The sequence below is a fragment of the Schistocerca gregaria genome, chromosome 4, assembly GCF_023897955.1.
Source record: "Schistocerca gregaria isolate iqSchGreg1 chromosome 4, iqSchGreg1.2, whole genome shotgun sequence".
In the NCBI taxonomy this organism is placed as follows: Eukaryota; Metazoa; Arthropoda; class Insecta; order Orthoptera; family Acrididae; genus Schistocerca; species Schistocerca gregaria.
The window spans coordinates 709,741,847-709,758,087 of record NC_064923.1 but is presented as its reverse complement, the minus strand read 5'-3'; the positions used below and the strand labels follow the sequence as shown (position 1 = coordinate 709,758,087).

Here is a 16,241-nt window from a genome sequence, read left to right as displayed (position 1 = left end):
GCGAGATGTTCGCTAATGATTTTCTACCCGTGTCCGTCGTTAACATGCTTTTCTTTTTTATTTATAAAAAAGTGATAAACCGATATACAGATGGACGCGTTTTTAATTACAGCAAGCGAAACTCGCGGATATAATTTGCGACGGGTTTATTCCTTTAATTTCTGTGAAGTTTCCATTTCAGTTTTCGCCCTGTTCCTAATACACAAAGTAACATTACGTGAGAGTTCTTAAATTCCATGGCAACTACAGGTCCATATTTTATGTAGGTGGTGACTCACAATGCTTAGGTATCTGAAAAAGTCATATTTGAAAACGGCCGCGAGTCACTGATACAATAATCTTCTGATCATCATAGGCATTCCTTACAACAGGATACATGCGACAACAAAAAAAAATGAGCTGTACACTTTCCTTATCTACCCCTACATGCTTATCCTGTATTATTTTACGTTTCAATTATTTACTCTATTGCTTCTGACTATTTTTCTTTTTCCAGTGTACTCTTTCACAACTGGCTTATATTTTTATAGCAAAAGAAATTATTCTGGTATTATTCTAGAGTCAGTGGTTAAAATGGTTCTGAGCACTATGGGACTCAACTGCTGTGGTCATCAGTCCCCTAGAACTTAGAACTACTTAAACCTAACTAACCTAAGGATATCACACACATCCATGCCCGAGGCAGGATTCGAACCTGCGACCGTAGCGGTCCCACGGTTCCGGACTGCGCGCCTAGAACCGCGAGACCATCGCGGCCCGCTAGAGTCAGTGGTTTAAATGATATGTTAAGATAATTTTTAAGACTGTAGGTATGGAGTAGCATTATTTACTTCCTTGATTTGGTTTGTTCTCCTCCTTGCTTTCTTTTGTTCTTCACAACACACATCTAAGGCCAGATTCTCCTTGATTTGTTTACAATTACCTGATGATGCGCTATGCGCTTTCAGTCTCGAGTCACCGTCTCTCGTGCAAGGATGCCTGTTTTGTGGATGTTCAACAGTTCGTATGGGCTTAGTAATAATATGGACTGCCTTAGTGATATGTTGCGATTTGTGAGTAACATTTGATATGTCGTAACTGTTAGTTTATAACATCTACACCTTTATCGTTGTATCAAGGTACGTTCTGATGTATACAGATACTGTGAAGATAGTGTGAAACCGGAACCATTAGTAACAATAAGAGAGTTAAATGGATGTGCGTTAATCAGTCGTCTTACACTGTTACTCATTTCCACTTGTTCGTATGGAGGCGCTGAGAGAGGTTGGTCGTTTTGTCTCATATGAAGCTCCTGCAGTAGTAGAAGTAGTAGTAGTAGTAGTAGTAGTAATGAAATTAAACAAAGCACTGCGACAAAACGAACTGGTCAGCCGGCTCAAGACCGACATCTTCTATTATTTCTGCCAAGCAAGATGCGAACTTGCCAACAGCTCCTACTGTGGAAAGTGAAGGGTCATAAATAGTCGCTGAAGAGTACCGATGACCTCTTCCTGTCTTTGAATTTCACACTAAGGTAACAGGTGACACCTGGCAGACCTGTACAACGGTTACTGTGGAAAAAGGTAGCATCTACAAGTTGGCCCTACTGGGTAAGTGCTGTGTACTTTCTCACAAATGAGGTAAATAAGAATTAATTGAACAGCCCATCCAAATAATGGCGTGGGAAATATTTTAGAATTTATGCGGAAACCTAGAGTGTGACGAGTTTATATTTATTTTCTTTAAACGGTAAAAGTCACACAAAATTCTGACAAAAAAATTGAATAATCATTTGTGACAAACTAGTTTTTACAGTATGTGTTAAGTTGGCATGTCAAGGAGAAAGGATTAGAAATTCCTAATCTTGTCCAGCAACAATTTCAAACGCATACATACAGCTGCTACCACATAAGATTAAACACTATATGAGAAAACCAGCCGGCCCCTATGGTGTCGGCTAGGCGCCAAGCCTGGCGAGACCGTGACTCGACTATTGTCCACGGTCCCTGTAGGGCCGAGGGTTTTTCGAAACCCGTCTGCGCCTCCTCTCCATCGGGGTTTTCACAACAGAAGCCCAGCCCGCATACACATACAGCGTGAGGGCCTCGCTTTCCCCACCGAGGCCGAAGGCCACTTCTACATTCAGAATGAAGGCTCCGCTAGGAAATCCATCGAACAATGTTAGCCTTGTCATACCACTGTTGATTCAAATCATAGCAATAACCCATCTGCAGTTACCGATACCGAGGTACACAAACCTAAATAATAAAAAATGTAATATCAAACACTTAATGAAATTAATCTGACTGTTAAATAAAACACACCGCTCTCACTGATTCTGACAGCAAAACGGTGTATTTTAGCTACCTGTTTTATGAAAAAACACCAGTTTCAGGAAAACCGGAGTTTTGTAGGTGACATAAAACTGCCTGACAGATTAAAACTGTGTAACGGATCATCAATCGTTCCCATAACCCTGACCTTCGCGGACAGTGAGCTGACAGGTTAAGCTGTACAGTGTATCCTAGAAATGTTCCGACAAACTGTTATGGGTTGTAGTGGGTGTCATGAGGAGCATACCGAGGATAGGAAACCATGTCCGGTTCAAAAATGGTTCAAATGGCTCCAAGCACTATGGGACTTAACATCTGAGGACCACTCGAACCTGCGACCGTAGCAGCCGCGTGATTCCGGACTGAAGGGGCTAGAACCACTCGACCACAGCAGCCGGCGACCATGTCCGGAAATGTCGTCCAGCAACACTAAAGATCGTTGAACACCCCCCAGCGGCTGGCCATTGAACCTCCCCTACGGCAGTAAGCGTGACTTTGTACGCAGAACGTATGGCAATGTTGTTTGTTATTCACTGATAGCGATTGATTGCCACGATGGCCGATGGAAAAGATGGGGCTTTCTGATACTAGAAGAAAGGGTATCGCAGGTAACCTGATTAGCCAACATCTGGGGTTGTTTCTAAAACGAATCTTTCGCTCTCCACCTTAGAGTGTATTGTTGTCAATGTTCTTGGGGGGCTGGGATTCGAACTTCGGAGTTCGCAGAAGAGAATCTTTGGAAATTAGGAAAATGACAGAAAGGTACAGGGAGGGTAGAAAGTGTGAGGGCAGGTGTGAATCATGCCTAAAGCTCAAACAATCGTCCATGAATGGTCTACAGCGATTAAAGAATTCCGAGGTTAACCTGTTTACTGTACCTCATTTAAAACTGATTCTTTGTAGCTTAAATGCTTTTAATAAAGGTAATTTTTCATACAATACCACAGGCTGCTGATGGACAGTAAGAACGTTCGCTTATAATCTTGATCCTGTTGAGCACCAAGGCGCACACTAATGTTAGTGATTAACGGATACCAGGTCCTATGTATTAGTCATTTATTGTGCTACAACCGGTTTTGCTCGTAAAAAGTCTTCATGTTGCCTGCGGTTAAACAAAATAGGAAATTAGGCTAAAGCTACAAGACCTTAACGACAGTTGAATGTGCGACCGTAATCGTTACCAGCAATGGCAAAACCGTAAGTACAGTCTTCATGCTAAAGAGCAAAATATATCACGAACTATAATTATTATCTCACAGAACGATCATAAGTAATGAATAACGTATTTGAAGGAGATGTATTACACTCCTGGAAATGGAAAAAAGAACACATTGACACCGGTGTGTCAGACCCAGCATACTTGCTCCGGAAACTGCGAGAGGGTTGTACAAGCAATGATCACACGCACGGCACAGCGGACACACCAGGAACCGCGGTGTTGGCCGTCGAATGGCGCTAGCTGAGTGGCATTTGTGCACCGCCGCCGTCAGTGTCAGCCAGTTTGCCGTGGCATACGGAGCTCCATCGCAGTCTTTAACACTGGTAGCATGCCGCGACAGCGTGGACGTGAACCGTATGTGCAGTTGACGGACTTTGAGCGAGGGCGTATAGTGGGCATGCGGGAGGCCGGGTGGACGTACCGCCGAATTGCTCAACACGTGGGGCGTGACGTCTCCACAGTACATCGATGTTGTCGCCAGTGGTCGGCGGAAGATGCACGTGCCCGTCGACCTGGGACCGGACCGCAGCGACGCACGGATGCACGCCAAGACCGTAGGATCCTACGCAGTGCCGTATGGGACCGCACCGCCACTTCCCAGCAAATTAGGGACACTGTTGCTCCTGGGGTATCGGCGAGGACCATTCGCAACCGTCTCCATGAAGCTGGCCTACGGCGTGAATGGAGGGACGAATGGATTGACGAATGGAGACGTGTCGTCTTCAGCGATGACAGTCGCTTCTGCCTTGGTGCCAATGATGGTCGTATGCGTGTTTGGCGCCGTGCAGGTGAGCGCCACAATCAGGACTGCATACGACCGACGCACACAGGGCCAACACCCGGCATCGTGGTGTGGGGAGCGATCTCCTACACTGGCCGTACACCTCTGGTGATCGTCGAGGGGACACTGAATAGTGCACGGTACATCCAAACCGTCATCGAACCCATCGTTCTACCATTCCTAGACCGGAAAGGTAACTTGCTGTTCCAACAGAACAATGCACGTCCGCATGTATCCCGTGCCACCCAACGTGCTGTAGAAGGTGTAAGTCAACTACCCTGGCCAGCAAGATATTCGGATCTGTCCCCCATTGAGCATGTTTGGGACTGGATGAAGCGTCGTCTCACGCGGTCTGCACGTCCAGCACGAACGCTGGTCCAACTGAGGCGCCAGGTGGAAATGGCATGGCAAGCCGTTCCACAGGACTACATCCAGGATCTCTACGATCGTCTGCATGGGAGAATAGCAGCCTGCATTGCTGCGAAAGATGGATATACACTGTACTAGTGCCGACATTGTGCATGCTCTGTTGCCTGTGTCTATGTGCCTGTGGTTCTGTCAGTGTGATCATGTGATGTATCTGACCCCAGGAATGTGTCAATAAAGTTTCCCCTTCCTAGGACAATGAATTCACGGTGTTCTTATTTCAATTTCCAGGAGTGTATTTTCCGCTGTAAATATTTGTAGCCAGTTTACCATACCATTTTATTCACAGCGTACGACCACCATCAGAATGGTTGCTTTAGGTCTCTTACGTTTCCAAAGGTAATGCGTTATTCAAGGCGTATGATCATTCTATGACCCCCTAATTACGTACCTAATGAACTTTACATAATTATTTTGCATTTTATAGTTATTTACTTTCTGTTATCCATGTCAAATGACGTCGCAGTTTGGCGTATGCAGAGTCACCTGCTACCTTGTTATTGTGGGTATTTGTGTTATTAACCTTTCCTCGTACCCATTTTTCAGTTTTTTTCAATTAATTCAATGGTTCAAATGGTTCTGAGTACTATGGGACTCAACTGCGGTGGTCATTAGTCCCTTAGAACTTAGAACTACTTAAACCTAACTAACCTAAGGACATCACACACATCCATGCCCGAGGCAGGATTCGAACCTTTCCGGACTGCGCGCCTGGAACCGCGAGACCACCACGTCCGGCTTTCAATTAATTGTGTAGTGATTTTTTAATCTTTGATTTCAGTTCCGTACTTGTACATAATGGTAGCAAGTTTAACATAGGTAGATTTTAACCGTAAATACACAACTTAAACTATCCAGTTTAATTGTTTTAGCATTTCCATTGTCCAACACGTTTACTTGTGATCTCATTTATTCATAGTGTATGGTCACTTTGTGTGAGCACTGTTACTGTTTTTTCTGCTATGCTGTGTGCAGTTACTTCATCAATCACTGTTTTATACTTCTAACGTGAGTGAAAACTTGTGTGATCTTTGTCATTTGTTCTTTTATGATACAGAAATATAGCAGATACAGCACAGCTCGCTTTTAGTTTGTTAGTAACGCACGAGAACGACCCAATACAGTTATTCGTTCAATGAGAAGACTTTATTTGTTTTAACTGTTTTTATTCTGTAGTTATGATCACTTTGAAGGATCACAATTACTGGTTCTGTTATACCGCATCCAGTTACCGCAGAGTCGTATATCGTAATCGACCTGGTGACGATAGACCTTTGTGTAACCGTAGTAAATAATTACAGCTAGTTAAACACAGCTCACCCGTCACTATATTAACACCATAAGACGAAAAACAGTAGTTTGGTTGCTTTGACCCTTTTACATTTTCAGTCACAATGCATCTTTTGTAACTATATTATCCATAACTAATGATCGTGCTGTAATTTCATAGTTTCGATTGATTAAATAAAAATATTTGTAAAGAAAATAAATAAAGCTTTTAATGCCTACAGTGCAGTTTTCATATCACAATTTAAGTAAGATAGCTAGATTTCGGTTGTTGTCTTCAGCCATCTTCAGATCGTTCAGAATGTGAAAAAGCGGTGAATATGCACTGGAAAGTATCATTATCTGTAGTCATGCAAGAACATGCAATCATAAATACCACCCGGGTTCCCGGGTTCGAGTCCCGGCAGGGTCAGGGATAGGTTTAAGTAGTTCTAATTTCTAGTGGACTAATGACCATAGATGTTAAGTCCCATAGTTCTCAGAGCCATTTGAACGAATCATAAATACCAAAACCATAACAGTACGTAGTTTAAAAACACATCACCGTAGGCAAGTCAGGTCGTAAACCGTAAACTCGCCAGATAATTGTAGTATAGGAAAATTTGCAGGTGCATGAGTATAAGTTATATAAAAAACTCCTTATTTGCGATATTATATGAGTGGACGTGCGGTTCTAGGAGCTACAGTCAGGAACCGAACGACCGCTACGGTCACAGGTTCGAATCCTGCCTCGGGCATGAATGTGTGTGCTGTCCTTAGGTTAGCTAGGTTTAATTACCTCTAAGTTCTAGGCGACTGATGACCTAAGAAGTTAAGTCGCATAGTGCTCAGAGCCTCTTTTTGCGATATTGTAGTAGATATTATCGTGTGACCGGTATATGCAACAGCTTTATTACTGTCATCTGCTAGATTACGAACTGCAATCTTGCTTTTTCGTGGTGCTGTGTTTTGAAACTACATACTGCTTTGTTCTAGTGTTTACTAATGCATATAGCTGCATGACTAAAGCTAGTGATGGTTTCCAATGCATACTCACCGCTTTTTCATATATTGAACGATCTGTAGACGTTTCAGGTAGCAACCTAAACTATTTATCGTACTTTAATTGTGATAAGAAAATTACGATCTAGGTATTAAAAGTTCTTTTTTTCTTTTTCTTATTTTACTTCAAAATTTTTTTATTTAATAAACCAAATCTCTGACAATGTCAGGCTTGACTCGTAATTACCGTTTCTGATGTATTTTTACCCTTTAATACCAGTCCCGTACTTAAGGTTTAGCCATTGTTTGCAACGATTTTGATCTCACAGTTACCTATCGCACAAGGCGAAGATCAAGTACTATGTTTGCATGTTAACCTCTGTAGTGGAGTTGCTCCGTGTATTCAGACTACTGCACGCAGCATGCGGTGTCTGCTCGCAATATTTCCTCCAGACAGTCGGTAGAACGTTTATGATCATATTTTCTGCTTTGTTTTTTAACATTACATATGGCAACCAGACCATCTTTGTCATGACGTCAGCACAACTCGGTGAGGGTTCAATATAAGTCTGTTATCACTCTGAATTGCCTATTTCAATTCGTTAGGATTGTATAACTTTAGTATAATTTCTTGTTTTGTTTAACTGCAGACAAATGAAGATGTTCTGAGAACGAAAAAGGTCGTCAACACAATAAGTTATGTTTATTTGCACTTTTTTGTCAGTTCCCCACGTTAAACTTCAGTGGCATTATAAAAATGTTCATACTGCATAAGAAATGTGGCATTTACTGTCATTCTCAAAAGTATTAGTACTAACCGAGATGCATTCTGCCTGATTTACATGCAGCTCACATAACGGAATTTTCCTGCAGGTCCCCTAACCTCTTTTCGGTACAGTCATCTGAATGTACAAAATGTTTATCACAAATTACCACTAGTTACTGTTGTTACTGCAACAATTGCATTTGTAAAGTAATACCACGGTGCAGCACAAATCAGGAAACACGTAATCAGAAATGGAACAGTACTGCGCAATGCATGTAAACTCAAAGGTAATACGATAAGCGACATTTCAAAAACGTTATTAATGTCACTAGTATTATGAGATGACTACTGCCCGTAGCTCTACCACATAAATCAAACAGTAATCCTTAAATCAAAACTAAATCTTTGTGAATAAGATATCTTGCAAGGGTATCTAGACTACCAGATTACTGTGATGATTCGAGGTATTCTTGCTTTCTAAATTGTTTTCTACACACCCATTTTCTGTTGTTCGTTTGGGGAGTGCTTTTGCACAGATTGGTTAATAAACAAACCAGATATTTAGACACATTCGATTAACAGCGGCAGCGTCCCATTAGCAGCGTATCTCTAGTAACTCCAATTTACTCATGATGGCAGATGTAGTTTGCAAGTCATCTGTCAGCCTCGTTATCTCACACAAAAGTATATTCAAACTTAAATTCATTTATGCGCAACTGATAGTTCATATGTTTCAGTATTAAACGCATGGCGGACTGTTTTATGCTTGATATGGATTCAAAGCCAGCATCTATAGCCAATTCAAAGTACGGAACACTTCGCCTGATCGAGACTCGACACAATTGTCAGTCGTTGCTGACTAAGCATAAAATGAAGTGAAGTATCTAATTTTTATCTAATACCAGCAAATCTGAACTTCAAATTCGCTGACGAAATGCTTTATACTACACCGGGACTCCTTCCCAGCAAGTACTGGCCCTGTTAAATATCCATAAAAGGTGTGGAATATGTTTACATTTATAAGTAACAAACTTCAGGGTATATACGTTTTGTGTTAGACGGAGATGCGAACCCAGTACCTAATCGGATGGGAAACTTAGCACGATCAGAACACAGATACTGAATTTTTCAGCAGAGATTTTTGAACAAGAAACGACGAGATGAATGACGTTAAATATCGATTTTGTTCGAAAGTAGCGAGATGTCCGCACGTTTGTACGAGAGTCAAACGCCACACTTAATGAGACAGTAACTAGAAATGGTTCTAAAGGCACTGAGCACTATGGGACTTAACATCTGAGGTCATCAGTTCCTAGACACAGAACTACTTAAACCCACACACATCCATGCCCGAGGGAGGGTTCGAACCTGCGACTGTAGCAGCAGCGCGGGTCCGGACTGAAGTGACTACAACCGCTCGGTCACAACGGCCGGCAGACATTAACTATCAGATTCTTTTTCATCACTAGCTACGAGCGAAAAATTTGAACTTGAAATGATGTAACGAAAATTTCTGGGTCTAAGTGTTGAAACAGTCACCCATTGTTATTGCTGACGACACACGGAGAGACTATTAAAATCAAATTTTTTTTTTCACCAGCAGTTAAGTGCGCACATGCGAGATCTTGACAAGAAATGATGAAAATATTTGACCAGGCCGGGGTTCGAATCGAGACAGGGAGTCAATGAGTAGCATGTAACGTTGAGGAAAGAACTAGTTGATAAAATTGTATCGTCACAAAGGAATAAAATCCCGCCAAAGGGAAGAATCGTGTTTGAAGCCCAGTCCAACACAAGTATTTTCAACATGTTAAGTGCAAACAAAAAATATGGAATAAGTGGCCTGTGGCCCTACATGGCGACTGGTTCATTAACTAAAATGAGACTATTATTATAATATAGCTCACGGATGACCGAATTTCTAAATCCTGTGACTTCCACCTGTCCACCTCTGTTAATTATCAACGTCTTGTTTAATGTGCTTGATGACATCATAGGTGAATAGCAGCGGTTAGTGTCTGTTAAAAATGGTCATCTCAAGTGGAAATCGATCCAAGATGCGAATATTACCAACCTACCATCAACCCACCACATCACCGAACTCCACATGTAGTTTGGTTGTATATTTGGCGTACCGGAGGTATGACACATTGCTTGTGAATTCTAGAATATCACTCGTTCTTACCTTCAGATGTACTGGTTACTAGGTGTAGCAAAAAGTAACATGATACAAAAATTATCTTCAGATTTCCGTACTGATCTTCGATATTAATTTGGAAAACCAAGAAAATATCTAGTGAATTGAGGAGGATAATTCTGTGTCACTCCAGGAAGCAGCTCGTCTCTTACAACGGTTCCAGACGTAGACACATTCTACAATGTTGTCAAGTCCCAATCACACTCGTTGTGGGAAATTTAGGCTTACGTAGCCAATGCGTTTCTTGAGAGGGCAAATAATTCAAGAGTAAACATTGGGCTTCAAAGACGTAGCGGAAACAGGTGCCATACTGACAGAAGCCCGAAATGCGACAGGTACAAGGAAATGTGCCAACCGAAATACCGTATATTAAGTAGCGGGGAAATTAACCGGGAGCCCTTTCCTATAATAGTTGCCATTATTTTAGTTTTGTATGGAATGAATGCAGTTGTAATAATAATCGACAAGAGCTGTGTTTTATATTATATTTAATATTTTATTTATTTATCTATGTACCGCTTCAGAATGAGCCAACACTCAGAACCGAGACCAGTAAATCCATACTAGTATTACAAAATTAATGCGAAGGTAACTTTATCTGTTATGCTTTCGCGACGAAATCTCTATACCGATTCTGATGAGATGTATTTGAGATTGCTTAGCAGCCGAGGAATGACGTGGGACGTTTTAGAAAGTGTACAATACCAGATACTTACGGATTTGAAGAATATAACGCGAAATATGGAGACATAATTACTCTTTGAAATTCACTCTATGGGAAAGATTCAAAGTAACGAAAAAAAACATCGACGCACCAGAAAACGAGTCATCCAAATTGGACGGAAATCAGTAGTTCTTGTAAAATGATTAAAATTTCAGAAAAAAAATATATTCATGAGAAAGAGATTCACAAACTGAGCAAATCAATAGAGCGGAAAGAGTTTTATGGTGTCCTACTGAGGGATATCGTGCCAGATTCTGTCCAACTGACGCGTTAGAACATCAAAATTCCGAACTGATTCGAGGGACCTACTCATAATGCTCCGAACATTTTCTGCTGAAGAGAGATCTGGCCATCTTGTTGCCAAGGTAGAGTTTAGCAAGAAGGAAGACAACCAACAGAATCTCTCAACTTGCGCAACTCACACTGCTGTTCGGAGATTCTCCAGACACGTGTTACTCAGAGAGGCTCAGTTCCAAGCGGGACTCGTCACTGAAAACAGTTCTACGGCCTGGCTGCCAGTGATCCCAGCACGACGGAGCGTGTATGTTCACCAGCCAGCAGCACAACTTGCCACCAGTTTAACTGTAGAAACAGCGGCTGCGAGAGAACTGCCGTATGGCTCTAAACCTTGGCTGGAGGAAAACACCGCCTCCTGAATACAAGCTGCCAATTTGCTATTGCCTTCCAATCACCAATGGAAGGTCGCCTACCAATCACTTACTAGAATGGCATAAACAACAACCAGCCGATACTCTATCTTCTACTAATCATTTACTACAACTGCCTTCCAATCAGCCACCAGGGTAGCACAGGCAACAGCCTGCCGAACAGCCACACCCCTGCATAACAACATCTATTCAAACTGTCGCCAGATACGTGACGCCGGTAGTCACTAGATAACAGAGATAGACAGTACATAGGGGAATACATTCACCGGCACCCAGCAGTCAACCACCCTCAAGAGGACCGTAGCAATTCGGTCGAAACGTCGGCAGTGTAATTGCTTTAGTGGAGCCTGACATTGTTGGGGTGGAGACGACAGTCTTAATATAATTTATTATAACATACAAACGTTAATCCTAAAAAATTTTTATGGCCTGACTGGAATTTTCAGTTCACAATAACAGCTCGATGATTAGTTTTGGTTGGTTTCTACAGCCATCTTCAGATCGTTCCAATCGTAAAAACTGTGGTGCACATGCACAGAAAAATATCACCCCATTAACTGAAGTTAAGCAACGATATGCATTGGTATCGGGGGCCAATTAGGTTACGACAGTGTGTAGTTAAAAAATTCATCTTGAGGGAACAAGAGTCTAAATTATAGCCCTTGAGGCTTAGCACCGCCTTGGAGGCGGTTAAGTGGAAGATGTGTCTCAGAGCTGGATAGTGACAGATGGTGACGGGAGACTGGACGCGCACGTAGTTTATATATCAGCCGAAAGAGGACAGTATTGGATAGGGGGGACTGTGATTTAGTTTCGATTGTGTCCACTAGAGTGCACTAAAGTAATAGAATATTTTTCATAAACTGTTCTAAAATTTTCATAAAGTGTTTGTTATGTCTTTTTGTGTAGGTAAAATGTTATAAATGTGTTTTAGCAGTATGAATGATGTGTGAATGTGGTTAAAGGTTAATATGAAGATTATTGTTTAACTAGTTATGTAGGAGGATTTAGTGTGGGAACATTTCGAAGAAGTATGGATGTGGACAAATGGGATTTTTACGAATAGATTTGTAAAGTAAGTTTATGGTAAAGGGAAACCTAATTCAGGTATAAATAACAATAGTAAATAACTTTATGCATAAACAAAACTTCAGCATATTAGATAATTACTTCTGTAAAAAGTGCAGTCGTTAGGTTTACTATTTTGCGATTGGTTATTGATGAAAAGCACGTACTGACGCGGGAGAATGTTGTTTTGCTATTGGCTGTTGAGTAAACAGACCAATGGTAAAGCAATATTCTTCGCGCTCCTTTCTCTACTGGTAGAGAAGACTTCAGAGTATTCTAGAGAGGAGTCGGAGCCTAGCCATGAAACAGTTTGGACGTGTGTAGTAATAGTTCCGATAGAAATATACGTTGCTGGATCTAGCTGTGTTTCATACATCAAAATTGTGGTAAAGTGACGGCGTAATATTCCGATGGGTGTGTAGAAATTTCGGAATTTTTAAGTGAATTTTGTGACTATAAAAGACATGGCGTATTGAGCACGTTGGTGGCTAAAAACTGTCACTGCATTCGGTACCGAGAGACTTAATATTTGGCAAGCATTCACAACCAAATACAATACGTATTTTTGTAGCTATTACGTTTTCGGAAAATGCAACACCATAAACTTGCTAACGTGAGTGAAAAGGATAGTGAGTGACTGCATTAAGACTAGCACGGGCTTGGCAGTGATACCTTTTCACCTAAGTTTCAGAATATATTAATTAAGGAAAAAATTTCCAACCTTTCATTACGTGTGAAAGCTTTCTCCCGAAACGTAGATTTAGTGACTGTAATTGGAGCCTGGTTCACGTCGAAGTAGAGTAGGTTTTGCACGGCTTCCCTAATGATAATCTGCTGAGACAATGTTCAGAGGTAGGTGAAGGTTCGTCGCAAAGGGAAGGAAGGTACCGCGCCGCCGCACCCTGCAAGATGACGGGGATAAAGAAGGAAAATTGCCAGTTGCATTAGTAAAACTTGCATCACATGCCTGTGTTTTGCAATCGTACAAAGGTTTCTTAGTTGCTTTGGTAGATTACAAGGACGCACACCAGTACCCGAACTCGTGTTATTCGTAACACTTTAGCATCCTGGTGGCTACTGTTCTATCTGGCACAGAGTATTGGTATTACCAATCTTTGATATCCTCTTCAATGGTGTATACAAGTAGGATGCCGGCCGCGATGGTCTCGCGGTTCTAGGCGCTCAGTCCGGAACCGCGCGACTGCTACGGTCGCAGGTTCGAATCCTGCCTCGGCCATGGATGTGTGTGATGTCCTTAGGTTAGTTAGGTTTAATTAGTTCTAAGTTCTAGGCGACTGATGACCACAGATGTTAAGTCGCATAGTGCTCAGAGCCATTTGAACCATTTGAACAAGTAGGATGTTGCATGCCCTCTGGAAACTTTGCATTTTTCCCAGGCAGCACAGTTCACCTCAGGTGGTGACGTACAACTCGTACTATATCACCGTGCCCGATGCCAGGTAACGCAGTGTGCCGTGTTGTGGTGTTGCAGTGGTGGCGCAGGCGTACAAGGTGGAGGTGGAGGTGCTGGGAGCGCCCCGCGGCTGCACGGCCGTGCTGCGCTGCGTGGTGCCGTCCTTCGTCAGGGAGCTGGTGCGCGTCGTCTCCTGGGTGCAGGAGCCCGGCTTCTATGTCTACCCCTCGCTGCAAGGAGGTCAGTACCACACCCCAACTTAACTCTCACTGGCGGGCTGTCTGCGAGGGCCTGCTGTCGAGGCTCCATCACTGCACTAATCGTTAATTCCAATTCGAATGTTTTCTGAAACCATGCTGATTACCTATCAATAGATCGTTCCCTTCAAGCTGATTGATAATGTCGGAATACAGCATATGCTCCAAAACCCTACTGCAAACCGACATCAATGATATAGGTTCGTAGTTCGATGGATTACTCCTACTACCCTTCTTAATCACTGGTGCGACATGCGCAATTTTCCAATCTGTAGGTACAGATCTATCGGTGAGCGAGGGGTTGTATATGATTGCTAAGTAGGGAGCTATTGTATCAGCGTAATCTGAAAGGAACCAAATCAATATACAATCTGGATCTGAAGACTTGCCCGTATCAAACGATTTGAGTTGCTTCGCAACCCCTAAGGTATCTACTTCTAAGAAACTCATGTTAGCAGTTGTTCGTGTTTCAAATTCTGGAATATTCCATTCGTCTTGCCTGGTGAAGGAATTTCGGAAAACTGAGTTCAATAATTCCGCTTTAGCGGCACAGTCGTTGGTGACAGTACTTTACATACGACCAGAAGTTCTTCAGCTTCTCTACCAAATTTCGAGACATTGTTTCGTTGTGGAACCTATTAAAGGCATCTCGCATTGAAGTCCGTGTCAAATTTCCCGAGTCTGTAAATTTTAGCCAATCTTCGGGATTTGGGGTTCTTCTGAACTTCGCATGCTTTTTCAGTTGCCTCTGCAACAGCGTTCGGACCTGTTTTGTGTACCATGGGGGATCAGTTCCATCACTTACCAATTTATGAGGTATGAATCTCTCAATTGTTGTTGCTACTTTATCTTTGAATTTGAGCCACATCTCGTCTACATTTGCATAGTCAGTTCGGAAGGAATGGAGATTGTCTCTTAGGAAGGCTTCTAGTGACTCTTTACCCGCTTTTTTAAATAAAATTATTTTGCTTTTGTTTCCGGTGGATTTGAAAGAAACGGTATTGAGCCTAGCTACAACGACCTTGTGATCACTAATCTCTGTATCAGTCATGATGCTCTCTATTAGCTCTGGATTGTTTGTGGCTAAGAGGTCAAGTGTGTTTTCCCAACCATTTACAATTTGCGTAGGTTCGTGGACTAACTGCTCGAAATAATTTTCAGAGAAAGCATTTAGGACAATCTCGGAAGATTTTTTCTGCCTACCACCGGTTTTGAACAAGTATTTTTGCCAACATATCGAGGGAAGGTTGAAGTCCCCACCAACTATAACCGTATGAGTGTGAGGTGTCAGGCAAATCCAACACCTTCCATGAAAACCCTGACATGATAAGCAAATCCAGTAGTATGTCACATAGCTCCGAATAAATCGTGACATTAAATTAACCAAAGTAATACGAGTAACGAGTGAGCAAATGGAATACCACAGACTAACACAAGAATTCCTAAATGCATGTCATACCTTCCCACCGTGAGACCGATGCAGTTCCGAGGGGAGAAACGAGAACAGAAGCCGAGAGCAGAAACGTGTTAAGCTAGAAGGCCCTACGATAAGGGACGGACTGGACACACACGTTTCCAGCCTACCTCTAAGACTACCACCTGCACGTTTTAGCGTGAGACTTTTGTGCGTCTCTGTTACGTCAAGGACCACCTCCCCCCCCCCCTCCCAGCCCATGTTAAAAGCTAGAGCCCTCCAGAAAAACAGTATAGATCTTACGATAACACAAAAAGGGCCACTACCACCCGCAAGTTTTAGCGTGAGGCTTTTCGCGTGTCTGTTACATTAGGACCATCCCCCAGTCCTTGTTAAAAGATAGAGCCCTCCAGAAGAACAGTATAGATCTTACGATAACGCTAAAAGGACCACACCAGCTGCAGGTTTTAGCGTGAGACTTTTTCGCGTCTCTGTTACGTTGCAAACTTTAAAAACATTGCCCCACCACGAAAAGTATAACGTTTCTCATTGGATAGACAGAATCTTTGTAGGCGGAGCTTAAGGTTAACATTGAGACCCTGATTGGTCAGATGAAAACACAGCCAGATAGTATTTTTTAAGAAAAACCAACTACGGTAAATTGTAGTAAGGAGAAGTTCGGAGGAGTTGCTTCCGAGATGGCGAGGATAGCGGAGCTCTGCTGCCC

At 42.4% G+C, this 16,241-nt stretch overlaps 1 protein-coding gene across 1 annotated transcript in view; it reads left to right on the top strand.

The window, feature by feature from the left end:
* Positions 1-16,241, top strand: part of LOC126267877 (Down syndrome cell adhesion molecule-like protein Dscam2) — a 1,296,028-nt gene that overhangs the window by 74,383 nt on the left and 1,205,404 nt on the right. The window contains exon 2 of the mRNA XM_049973186.1: positions 13,922-14,083. Coding sequence (XP_049829143.1) covers positions 13,922-14,083 — 162 coding nt within the window. The remainder of the gene's footprint in view (positions 1-13,921; positions 14,084-16,241) is intronic.